A 13,428-nucleotide genomic window follows, 5' to 3' on the forward strand; every position below is an offset into this window, starting at 1 on the left:
ACATTTTATTTATGCATTTGCTGCTTCTAGAGAAACTGAAAAAGGAAAATAATTTACCCAGAGAATGCCTGTGCAAACAGCAAACCAATAACCTACTACCTGCTGGAGGTTCTGGCCTCTGCCAAAGGTACAGTGTCAGAGCTGTAAAAGGCAAGGGATATGCACACTGGTAAGACCCAGTCCCAGGACAGTTTACATCAAGGAAAGCTGAGAGACTCCCATAGCTGGCAATAACCTGGGGATTGGTTGGTATGAATTTGCAGAAGGAAAACATGGAAGCTGGGTCAACTGTGGAATAAGCCAAATCATTTGAAGTTGATTATGGCCTGACCATGGCCTTCTTAATTTCTTTTAGACTGGACAGCTCAGGCCTGGGACAATTTCTAGTCCTTTAGGACCAAATCTATAGCTTTGGATTAGAATCTGTTTAATGAGAATGAATCCCAAACCAAGTTCACCTGGAGTCCAAAGGAAAGGTGAAAAGACCCGTATAGTTTAAAAATCAAAGGATGCTTTAGGTAAATGTAGCAACCACATTTTTTTTCATGTGAAACCTTCATAAGAGTGTGTATCAATAATACCTTAATTAAAAATGAAAAATAAAAAAAATCAAAGGATGCAGCTCTACAAATATAGAACTATAGTTTGACTCAGAGTCGGTTAATTTGGGAAGGTGGGAATGGTGGGAGAGACAACGTAGTTGGGGAAAACAGGCATATCCCTAGACCAGTCTAATTTGCAGAGACTACCAATTACTGAACCACCTTTTAAACTACTTTATGAGTGTGGAGCATGAGGGGATAAGAGCAGTGGAGGCTTTATGCCCAAAGCAACATTTTGTTTTCTACTTCTGCATCGTAGGACAATGGAGAAAAAGGTGACTTTTTTTTTTTAATAATAAAAAAAAAAAATCTGCAAGCATCCCGCAGGTGGTCTGTGCACTCCACGGGCCAGAAGTTGTAAGGCCTCTGTTTCGGTCTGTGGCCTCCGGAGAGGCATTTAAATCCAGCTTTCTCCGCCCTGAGCAGCACGCGCCCGCTCCCAGACAGGTGTTTCCCAACTCCTGAGGCCTAGGATTTTTGGGAGTGGCTGAGCCAATAAGATTTCTCTTGTAGGGGGGGGGGCGGGAGAAAAGGCGTGGCTAGTTGGGTCAGAGCGGGGGCGGGGTTTGCGCTGCTGAGAGGGAGCCCGCCTGGTTGCGTGGAGGGTTGTTATATCCGCCCCCCCTTCCCAACACCTTTTTTTGCTCCGGGAGTCTTATTAATTTCTCTGTGGGGCTGCAGCTGGAGACCGCGGAGCGTTGGAAATGACGCTCGGAGCTTTAATTACCGCAGCCGCCGGACAAGTGTGAGGAAAGCTGACAGAAAAAAGGACAGAATCGGGGGAGAAGCAAGCAGCTTTCCCCCCTCCTCTTCCCTCCCAATTTGGACTGGAGGTGCAAGGAAACTGAAAAGGGAGCCGAACATAGCCCGTCCGGGGGGAGAGGCCGGAAACATACCGCCTCTCTGCAATCAACTTTTTTTGGAAACCTTTTTCTCCCTTCCTTTTTTTATTGTTGATCAACCAGGGAGAGAGAGAAAGTGAAGAGGGAGCGAGAAAGCAAAGGCTCCCACGAGGAAATAGCTGCACTGTCCGGCCCGGGCGCACACACTCGAGCGCACTCCCACACGCGCGCACCCTCTCCGCTCCTCGGGTCCCCGGCCCGGGACCAGCGGGCGCGGACCGGGTCGCCGGCGCTCGGAGCCGCTGCACCGCGCGCGCTGCGCGCCGGTCCCCCTCGCGCCCCCACGCCCGCCGGGCTGAGGGCTCTCCTCCGCGTGCCCGAAAGGGGATATGCCATTTGGACATGTGATTGTCAGCACGGGATCTGAGACTTCCAAAAAATGAAGCTGGCGACAGGACTGTGGGTCTGGGTGAGCCTTCTCCTGGCGGCGGAGACCGTCCAGCCCAGCGCTTCTCAATCAGGTGGGTCGCGCGCTTCCTTCCAGCGCTTCCGTTGTTGAACCTGCTGCCGCGGGCTTGGCCTCAGCGGGTGGTTCCCTCGTCCCCTGCCCAAACAGAGACGCGCTCGCTCCCGAGCGTGGAGACATCGCTTCCCCGGCGTCTCTTCCTTGGGCTTTCGTTCGCCCCTCTTCCTATCGCCAAACTTACCCTCTGTGTGTACCTGTGTTTTATTTATAGTGAAAAATCACCCCGCACCCTGTCCCTTGTATCTCTCCGTAACCCCTTTTTCTTTCTCGCGCGTTGCCTGTGAGCCTAAGCGGGATCCCTGGTTGCGCCTGTTGTGCGGGACGTGGGAAACCCAAAGCCTGAGCCGAGGACATAGATGGTCCTCCCCGCGGCTGGGACCCCAAAGGGAAGAGCCTCGGGGAAGCGCGCGGCGCCGGGGGCGCTGGGGTCCCGGGGCAGTGCCGGCTGGGCCTCCTGTGGGCGGGAGGACTGTGCGGAGCGGCGCTCCGAGAGCGGGGCTCTGCACCTGTGCGTGCCGCCGGCGGCCGCCGCGCCCCTAGCCGCGCGAGCTCGCGGGGTCAGACCCGACCGCAGCCCAGCCTGGGCAGCTGGAGCGCGGCGGGAGGGAGCGCCTCCGGGACTCCAGGCCTCCTCGGCCCGCGTCCCCGAGCCCTCGCCCCGCTGACTGGAGCGGAGCCTGCTTGCCTGCTTGACCTCTTTAAAAAAAAAACACGACACACTGGAGCCGGGAGCCTGGCCTTCCCGTCGGTTGCTGCGTTTGGCTCCAGGAAGAGTTCTTCCTGTAGTTCAACTTGCAATTGGCCGGAGTCCCTCCAACTTCTCTGTTTACTGCCTGGAGCGCGGTTGGCGAGCCGACCCGAGCCGACCCGAGCCGACCCGCTGCGAGAATTGATTTAACCTGAGGCGGCCGCGGCCGCGTGGCCACTGGTGGTCGGAGAGCTGGAGCCCCAGGTACCTGGACAGGCACAAGGCTGATTAACCCCCAGGGCAGCACGCTGGGGCTGCGCTCTGCGCCCGGCAGGGCTTAATGACAGCCCCTGCAGGGCGAGGGAGCTCAAAGTTTCTGACACTTGAGTTTCCTGGGGATGAAAGTGGGACAGGAAGGGACCGAGGAGAGCCGGTGACTGACGCGGCCAAGGGGGCCTTTGGAGACCGGGAGAGATTGCCAGAACCGTCGGAGGCTGCTCGCGGGAGGGTGGGAGGCAGCTCAGAGGAGATAAAGCCCCCGGGAGTGGAGATAGGAGAGCCTTAGGCCGGGGGAGGCTGTCCCTCTGACCTCAGCGAGAAAACAGCGCGAGGTAGTTTTCCCGCTCCGCCCCCGCCCCCGCCCCGCCGCCTCCTCCCTGACTAGTAAAGAACAAGTTGCAATCGTCCAGCCTTTCAGAATGACCTTCGAATGGCACAGTGTGCGCCGTTTGTACTAGCCGTTTGCACTCTCCCGATCACTCTGAAATTCTTCATGCATACCAGGTCCCGCGCTCTAGCCTCCTCCGGAATTACACCAACCCAGACTTGAGATTCCAGGCGGCCTCTTAGATACATCCCTTTTTATCTCCCTCGCCACTCCGAGTCCCTTCATATTTTCCCTCAATGGGCTGATTATGCACATTGACCCATTCAAAAGCAGTTGCGACTGACATGCAGGCTTAGGCGAGAGGAATGTCTACGAGGCGACCTACTGAGGGCTGTCTGGTTCAGCCTCAGCCGCTGGGGGACCCGGCTCCGAGTTCGCAGCAATTTGGTATTAACTGTGCGGCTCGGGGTTGTGCTATGCCGAAAAGCCCTTTTCAGAATTTCTGCAAGGAATGTAATCCAAATTAGTTCTGCAGCTGTCCTCTTGCTCGTCTCAGGCGACACCCGCTCGCGCCCTCGCTCGGCTCTTCTCGCTTCCCCCCGCGAACTGTCGGACCCACAAGTGAGCCCATTTAGAGCGCTAGGATTAGCGTGCCATTGTTGTTTCGTGTGTGACTCTGTACTTGAAATTCTGGGGGCACAAAGGCGAGCCTCACTTGTTCAGAACACAAAGTGATCTAGATGAAAGGGCCGCACAAAGAAAAGCTCTCGGGTGCATCCTTGGTGTAACTGCAACACGCTTGCTAAGGTGATCCACTGGAAACTGTAAATGCTCCAGGAGACTTTTTTTTTTTTTCATCCTACCCCACCCCCACCCTGTCGTACCTGGCAGGGAAAGTTCAGTTGGTTTTCCTGTACTACTTTTATAAAACCAAGTTACTGTCTGGGGTGTGAGTGACGCTCTGTGTGTTTGGGTCTGTATATGTATGGTGTTATGTTCCCAAGTAAATACATACTGCGTGTCTCCCCTCGCGCAGTTAGCCGTCAGTAACAGTTTGGAGGAGTTTGTTTTGGTCCAAATGAGAAATTAAGTGAGGATAAGTAAACTAAGCTGCCAGAGGGCGACAAGATGTTGAGTGAATTGCTTTTAGATGAAACAAATTAAGGAAACGAGGGAAGACAATCTGCTTCTCGCATTATTAGACACGCTTGGAGTTCAGGGGAAAGTGGCATATTTTTGAAATGCTAATTTCTTAAGCAGAAGGAATGCACCTTATTTACTGCTCTATGTGAACGGAATAAAAATATGGGTGAGGGCGATTCTTTTGTATAGATCTAAGATAGTTATTAAAATAATTGTAACGGAAAAGGACATGTTATTTTCCCCCTCCTTTTGCTTGGAAAAGAAAAATCAGTTTAGAGAATAGGATTTTTACTAATTCTGAAGGAATTTGTCTCATTTCCAGTGATTGATTTTATCTAGAACTATTATAGCCAAAGGCTCTTTATGTAACTATTATAAAGCTTTTACCACCAAAAGGAGGAATTACAACATTTCTGTCTTCCTGGTGTTGTTGAAAAATAATTTCACCTTTGTATTGGAATACAACATATAGTAGTATTGAAGTGATGCTCTTACATACCTTAATAGGTATGTGATGAACAAGTTCAGTTTCCTTTTCGTATTTGCAAGTAACTTGGTCCTGCTTTGCATTCTACAAAAGAATGTACAGTTCCCCAAATAGTTAAAATGTATTTATATCCAAAATTAGTTTACTATAGAAGAAGAAGAAGGTTTAACAAAACTTAAATGATGAAAAAGATGTTAAGTATATTTTTAGAAAAATCTATCCTCTTTCCTACATGAGTTTACTGTAAGCATACCCATAGGTATGCTATTTCCTTTTTTTCTTTTAATTTTGAAATTCTTATATATATGTTAAATGGGCCTTTTTAGAAGGTATTTTTTTCAGAATGCTTCTAGGTATATTTATACCTATTACTATAATTGCAAATCACTTGAAAATACCATATATGGACTGTTACGATAAAACTGAATGACTGGTTATCATGATTCCTAGTCTTGTGATTCATTTTCCTGTAAACTAAACTGCTTTTATTTATTTTAATCATGCATGCATAGAAGTCACTTTTTTCTTTTTAAATCAAGGTACTTACTGCTTTATATATATTTTCATTTAGTCACTGGAAATGTGTCTTAATTAAGAAATTACGTTAAAATATTTACCAGGGCATGCACTCCATGGAAGATTTATGTATTTTTTACTCTAACCTGAATACAGTAAGTCTGAGTTGGTTGATTTTTAGAGTTTGCATTCATTTGAGGAAAAATCATATCTCCTCCTTAAAGTGGATTCAGATATTTAGTATTCATGAGCTTTCATCCCTTTGGTTCTTAAATAGAAGTACTATTTATCATCTGTCTTATGCATTCACCCTTTCCCTTACTATAGGTTCTTTACATCTTATTATTTATTGAGTTTACACATGTGAATATATATTTTCCCTTCCACCAGTTAAGTGTATTCTTTTTGTGTGTGCCTTTCCCAGCAACCTGCCACTCAACCACTCCAGGAGTCCTCTGAGCCAGTTTTCATTCTTTCTGATAAATCTGATATGGCTGGTTGGCCGGACAATTGCAAGCCATTCCATTGCGCAGATTTATTCTTGAAAGAAAATAAAAAGGCATCGATCCAAGATCACTAGCACATCTCAAAAGCCCTGACTGCAAGGCCAAATCTTTCTACAGAGAAGTCCCTTTTTCCTTTCTCCCTTTCCCCCTTCTGACTAAGGAAAGAAGGTAGACTATTACCATTTAAAAATACCAGGGCTGCAAGGAATTGTGCTCTTTGTAAATAGTCTCTGAAGCCTTGAAATTAGTGACTGTGCAAGATTCACATTTTAGACATTAAGTTGAATTAGGGTGCCTGAAACATGACAGCACTTTCAAGGGGTGTCATTTTTATATTATTTCAAGCCAGTTATTAAAATTTAACATGTATTAAAAATAGAAAAAAGTTTTTGCTTTATTTTACAGTGTTGTACAGTTGGCTATCTATGTGTGATTTGCAAATGCCTGAACATAAATGAAGAAAATGATCAAAAAAGATGTTGTTACCTGAACTTGTTGGCACTTGCTGTTTGATTTCACCTTTTGCGATATACTGCTTTATAAAGATGTTAATATTTACATTAAAATTAGCTTATACATGTTTAAGCCTACAGCTGTTCTACAAAACTGGCAAACATATTCCACTGTTATCTTTTACAGTGATCTACTGAGTAAGTATGCAAGGTAGAATTTAATCATATTATCAACTTTTCTCCAGGTTATATCATTTTAGAAATGTTCTATGTTACATTTGACCTTAGGGAACCAAATTGCATCTTTTAATTAATACTCATTTTCTGGATTATTATCAATATTGAGCAGTTGGAGTAAAATCTTCCTTTCCATGCTTTCTAATATAGCTATTGACTAGAGTTTAGTGTTTATACTGACAATCTTTAATTTTCCTTTTTCTTCCTTTTTTTAAATAAAAAGATTCCAGGTCAGTGTTTCCTGAAACTAGCTTTTCTACTTAGTTTGAAAGAGACTTTAACTGCCTATTTTTTGTGGTTAAGTATGGTGCAGGTGTTTTAAATCAAGGTTTCTACATTGTAGGCACAGTTCTTCCAGTTTCTTCTTAATACCTTGAGCAACTCACCGCATGTTTGTGTGACTTGGCTTGTGTGCCTGAGGGAGAAATGCTTGTAATGTACTCTCGATTTTGCTACTATGTATCAGTTTTCTGAAAAATGGCTTTAAAGTCTTCTGTGATATTGAGATACATTTCAGTAACAAGTTAATTGATATATTTAAAACATGTACACGTATATTAGAAAAAGTGCCAACTTTCCAGCTGACCATCTCTTTCAGAAGAGCACCTGTCTAAATGAAATAAAGAGGTCATTAACTTTAAAGCATCGGTATTTGTAGTCCATTTCCCCAAAACATTACTTTTCAGAGTTCCTCTATGGTCTTTTTAGATTTCATTGTGTATGGATTTTTCTCTTTTCCTGTGTTGTTGATAATTCTGACATACTTATGAAATAAATTGACCTATTCTCCAAATCTTTAATCAAAGCTTTAAAGCCATTTTCTTGTTTTCACATTTGACACTTAAACTAGGTGCTTTCTATTTATACTAATTTTTCAGGAGGGAAGAAAGCTGCCTCACTTTTATGATATGAAGGTGAAATAATATGGGTATTTTGGGCCTAATTCTAAAGTGCTTTTTTGAATACGTAGTAATTGTTTCATAGTTATTTGCATTTTGAGTAAATGATTGCTCTGCAGACCCATTGCTTTGCACAACCCCAGGGGGCAGCAGCCACAAAGAATTTAATGGGAATGATGCACACCAGTGTTGTGGGTAGCGCATCAGCAGCGCTGCTGTTCTGTGATGCTGCAGAATATAAGCACCAGAATAAGAGTTAGGAGAACTGATTTGGGTCATACAAGCATTCCTATTGTGGTCTAGGGTTAGGGTTCTTGCTCTGTGTCTCCATTTCCTCATCTCTCCTGTATCCTAGAAGCTAGAAGTGATACCTAAATAATTAACGTCTTGAGTTCTTTAAAAATGATTCAGTTAGAAAAAGGATGTTTAGGCTTTTTTGTTTTTCTTTTAAAGAAAGCCATTGTTTTCAATTATTTTTGTAAGTACATGTCTTTGTTCTAGTGACTCCGTGTGTGTAGCACTGGTATCTGAAGCAGGTAAAAGGGGAAAAGGAGAGCCGCTCTTGCTAACATTGCAACTAGAGGCTAGCTCTGTGCCCTCTGACTGTGGCATCCTCCCCTTTTCCTTCTCTACTTCCTTGCCCTGGCTTCACAGAAACCAAGTATAATTTCAAACTACTTATGTAGGCCAGTCCTCTTATTATTTTAAGTGAGGAAATTGGAAACACAGCAAAAGGAAGCAATATATATTAGTTAGTTGTTCCTGACATCAACATCATTTTTCTCTGACATACAAAGAAGTACTTGAAAAGTTATAGACACTTAAAATAAATAAATAAATAAATAAATAAATACAAGGTTGTATTTTAACAGAGAATTGCAAAATTGAAATGCAAACAAATGAATTGGAACCACAGGGCCTATTATCAAACTGCGAAGTTCTTTTCAAGGGGAATACTGTGGGGTCATCATCATCTAGAATTTATATTTAGAAGTAATCTAATTGATTACATTTATAACTTGCAGCACATTAAGATTAAAGAAATAAAGCAACTCTGTTAAGATGTGGTTGTTACAGGGTAGATCTGTTTGCCTGGTATGGCCTATTCTGGACATAGAATTTTGACCTTAAAAGTCAGATAAGAGCAGTTCACACTAGTATCTGTATATAATAGTACCAATAGCACTTTCTTTTACCTGGGACATTATGAAGATGACCAATAAGTAGAGACTGGTTATTTCTCCATTCTCTGTTAAGTAATATGCATACTTAAATGGAATGGACTATAAAAAATAAACAGTGGGTTCCTTATCACCAATTACTTGGTGGGGACCCTTAACCATGTGTTATACTCATATAAAATATATATAAAAATCCATGGGAATATTTCAGATTCATCCAGGCCCTTGTTTTCCTTATCTTTTCCATTCTCTGTCTTTGTTGGGCCCTCTTCTTCAGGCTCCCTACTAAGATCACAGTTGTATTATTTGAGCAAGTGTATAATTAGTACTAAGACATCATGGATGTATCTGTGTGGCACATTTGCTTACCTCCAGTTGGCCTCTGCAGGACACTGCCCATGGGCCTTGTGACTTTGCCATGTTGTTGATTTAACCTTAACTCTCTTTGGTCGTCACTGACTTGCCTTAAGCACCACAGCCTTCTCAGACATGATCAGCATTCTCAAGGGCCATAGTGACAGAAGGGAGATTTGAAGCTTGTTTTGGCAGGAAGAGTCACTTCCTGTTAGGAATTTGAAATGAAAATGGACCCCCTGAAAAACGTTAACACAGCCACCATGAAACTTCCTGTGCAACATCATTAAATCTGTCCCTTGAGAAATAGCTCCGGATCATTAATGTTAATCACATTATTTCCGATATTGTAGGAGTTACCGAAGCATACTGAACACCAGTAAGAATATGCAAGACTCAGCTTCTGAACCCAGGGAGTTAAAGTTACAGGAATCAAGATGCTATGAATGTTTATATATATTTTGCTTGGAACATAGTTTAAAGACATTAAAGAGAAGAAAATGAATGGCGCAATAAGCATTTTTTTCCCAAAAAGATTAGGCTTGTATGTAATCAGTTTCACCTACTCTTCCAACCCTTACTTATGTCTGGTCCCATATACGTCAGGTTTTAAGCCTTTAGGATACAAGTGAGGATTAACCTGCTTTGCAAAGACGCATTTGCCGGTCTTTTATGGTCCACTAAAGGTATCTCATGGCTTCTTAGGACTGAAAAAAATGGCAGCAGATTCTCCAGGTTCTGTCACTATATTTCGCATGGTTATAGCTTGATTAGTAAGTTGTGCAATCCTCTGCTTCAGGGTGGGTCCCCATCACTAGCAGGGGGACCCGTGATTGAGGTCAAGGATAGCAGTGACTATTTTGCTTTAAGCAAACTCTCTTTTTACTAAAATCTTTCCTTGTCATTATACCCTATGCATCCTTATAGGCTTAGAAAATTTGAGAATATGAGTTCCTTTCTATAGGGACCTATGAAAACCAAATAAAAATAAAACAATAATATTTCTTTTAGTCACATACTTTCATTTTCAGGAGATTCTTTTGTCTGTTATATTGTCTTTTGTCTAGAACTAGAACAGTTAAACAAGTTTTTAGGTTTTTTTTTTTAAAGGAAATTTGATTGCATGGCTTATTAAAAATCTATTCCGTAAGATTTTTACTGACCTCATCTAGTCATTAAAAGCCTTGGAGCAGGGCTACTGCAAGAACCTCTTTACTGGTCCCCTTGTTCAGTGTCCTCTTACTCACAAGACTTCCTTCGTATCCCTGCCAGATGACCAATTCTAATATAATACTTTTATTATCCTAGTTCCTATTCAGAAGCCTTCACTGGATCCCCATTGTAAAGTTCAAAGCTTATTAAAATAGTCTTCAGTTTCTTTTTTAATCCAGTCTTAAGCATTTATAAGTGGCATCCTGTTAAAGAACCAGGCTGACCCAGTCAGTATTCCATAGCTATACTTTGCTTGGCTGACCCAGTCAGTATTCCATAGCTATACTTTGCTTGCTGCCTGCTTTTGCTGAACCCTGTCCCTGGAAATCATGGCTTCCTTGATGCCTCTACCAGTCCAAACTGTTGAAACCTTCTGACTTCTGCATTAAATCCTACCTCTGTATTACATCTTCCTTCACTGACTACCCTAGCCTACAATCTTTATCTATACCACTTATCTGGCACTTAAACTATACTATAGTTTTGACTTTCAAGAGATTTTATTCCCCACAGAGACTAATGCAATACCGCACACATAGTAAGTACTTTAAAAATATTTTCTAATTGAAAGAATAATGTACATTTTAAATGAAACAATTTTAAGCTCATTCATGGATGATTATTTGTAATTAAACCATATAGTGAACAAAGTAAGCTGTTCTCAAAACATAATTATAGAATTCTTAATAATAGACATTAAGCATGTTTACCCTGGGAATTTCTTTAGTTGCTTTCTTGAACTTCCTAGGGTTTTCTTTCTTTCAATGGAGTGTTTCCAAGAGTTTATCATTTGTCCCCATCCCCAAATTTAGTCTACTCATAATATGGTACAAAGCATTTCTATTGGTTTTATTTTTGGTGAGTTAAATATATGTGAATGCCACTCTTAAACATGTAACTGTTTTGTAGTCCACTATTTTTATGTGACCATTACATTTCTATTTCCTATCTCCCATTTTTAAATTTTAATCAGTTTAAACAATAAGCATATACTGATCCATCAGTGTATTTCAGGACCATGCTGGGAACTAAGAAGGCATAAGAAGCCCAAGATGCCAAATTTCCCCTTTCTTTGAAAGAAGGATAGATGAGGCCAATAAAATGCAATACAAAAAAACATGTTATTTTCCAAACTCATGGGAGGAATATTTGCCTCCAGAGAAATGCTAATAAATATTTCCTGAAAAAAGGGTTCAAGACAGAATGTGGAATTTTCTATTCCTAGATAAATGTGATAATACAACTTTGTTAAAACTAAGACTTCGCATATCTTAAAATAGACAACTAAACATACGGCTACCATTTTAAAAGGATCCTATAAAGAAAGCTCTTGCAGGATAACTGAATTGAGAGATGTCTGGGATTTTCTTAGCTGCTGTTTTAGGTGATTCATTCTGCATTCTGAAAATTGCTGAAATGATTATAGTACTTATAGAGTCAGGATCTACCTGTGAAAATGTCCTTCCAGACATTGCTTCTCAGGTTTCCAGATTCCAAGAAACTGCTAACCTTTCTATCAACTGCAGTGCCCTCACTGTACCTTAATTTTTATAATGGCCTGAAAGAGTTAATATGATTTTCAAAATTACCTAAAACAGTCTGCAGGGTAATCTGTTAATGAGAGAACTGAGTATGGAGATATTAGTACCTTTGTCTGATATTCTTTTAGAACTTTCTTGATTGTTTTTCCTCTAAGAATCCTTGAGAAGAAACTTTGAGTCAGGGATTTTTGTTCCTACTTTGTGAATGAGGAAATAGAGATATTAGAAGTAGTAACAGTAGATATTAGAAGGGTGAGGACTGACTGGTGCATCAGTTTGGAACAGTGTCATGTCTGCCCTGTCCTGAGAACCAGCCAGCAATGCTCTCAAAGGCCTGCCCTCTTCTCTCCCTGCCTCACGATGCAAGAAAGGGATGCTTGGCACACCAAATCCTTCTGCCTCAGGGCGACAGCTCTTTCTGCTCACCCCATGAAGAAACATGTCTGATAATTCTATCATTTAAGGAGTCCTTTAGGTTACTCTGTATTTCTCCTCCTTCGTTGTATTCTCTAGAGTTCTTTCTTCGTATTGTGTATGTTAAGGATCATGTAAGCTTTGTCTTCTTGAAAAACCTTAAAAGCGGGGGTATAGCCAAGGTTTCAGAACCTGAATTTATACAATGGGGGGAACCTCTTTCAAAGCAATACAAAAATAGAAATATACAAATTAGGTATAGAACCTTGGGAAGCACCAATGTTAAGAGAGAGGCTCTGAGGCTGAAGCCTTTTTAAAAAACTTCATGGTATATTTCCTGTGATGGAAAATTATACATTTTAGGAAGTGATATTGTCCCTCTTTTGCTGTAAATTTTGTGTGTCATTTTCACTTTTTTTCAACTGCATGTAATTAGTGTCCCCAGTTATTGTAGAAAAATGTGTTGCTTCCAGAAAAAAAAAATTGTCATAGGGAATAAAATCACATTGTAAAGCACTCAGTATGTCTTTGGATTAAAAAAATGTACTATATAGAGATGATTTTCAGAATATTTTTCTCTAAATATAAATATGCCTAATCCAGGTATATATCTATTCTCTTGACTTTATATTTTTGAAATGGGTCATAATACTGTCTCTTAGGCAGTTCTGCAGTTTATAATGGTTTGATGTGGTTTAAAGGAATCTTGCTGTTTGGATGTATAAAAGCTGTATTACTAAGGCCCTATCCCTTGAAATATAGTTCACTGATTTTTTAAAATAATTTGTTATGTAATATGGATAAAAATCTATCATTGACTTTTAACCCCTGGCTAAGTTAAATGTGACTGTTTTAACTACAATAGATATTATTACTAGCTGTGAATGAAATAATCCATCTAAATTAAAATCACACTCAGCTCAGAAATTTGGTAATAGTTTAACTAATATATTAACATGTTTAAGTAACAGTTAAAGGATGAGTATATCAAGTTACACTTACACTATGTAAAATTATCAACTGAACAGTTAATATTTCCCAGTTATTTTAACTTTAAACTTAGCAGCCCCATTGTCCCTGGTGATGTATTAAAACCTCTAAAAGTATACTTGGAATTAATAGAAACTGAAGTGATTTGTATTCAACTATCATTCTTTAGTGGCCTTTTGTTTCCTGTTTTTTTTAAGTACAGGATGAAATTTTAAAGAATAAAAAGCTTTG

At 41.2% G+C, this 13,428-nt stretch overlaps 1 protein-coding gene across 5 annotated transcripts in view; it reads left to right on the top strand.

Annotated features, from left to right (window-relative positions):
* The first annotated feature begins 1,216 nt into the window (after positions 1–1,216).
* ERBB4 (erb-b2 receptor tyrosine kinase 4) overlaps positions 1,217–13,428 on the top strand; it is a 1,101,636-nt gene continuing 1,089,424 nt past the window's right edge. For all 5 annotated transcript variants that reach the window (XM_057503587.1, XM_036926862.2, XM_036926865.2 and 2 more), the window contains exon 1: positions 1,217–1,965. In XM_057503587.1, coding sequence (XP_057359570.1) covers positions 1,884–1,965 — 82 coding nt within the window. In that variant the 5' untranslated portion in view covers positions 1,217–1,883. The remainder of the gene's footprint in view (positions 1,966–13,428) is intronic.

The sequence above is a fragment of the Manis pentadactyla genome, chromosome 6 (genome assembly GCF_030020395.1).
Source record: "Manis pentadactyla isolate mManPen7 chromosome 6, mManPen7.hap1, whole genome shotgun sequence".
NCBI classification, from domain to species: Eukaryota; Metazoa; Chordata; class Mammalia; order Pholidota; family Manidae; genus Manis; species Manis pentadactyla.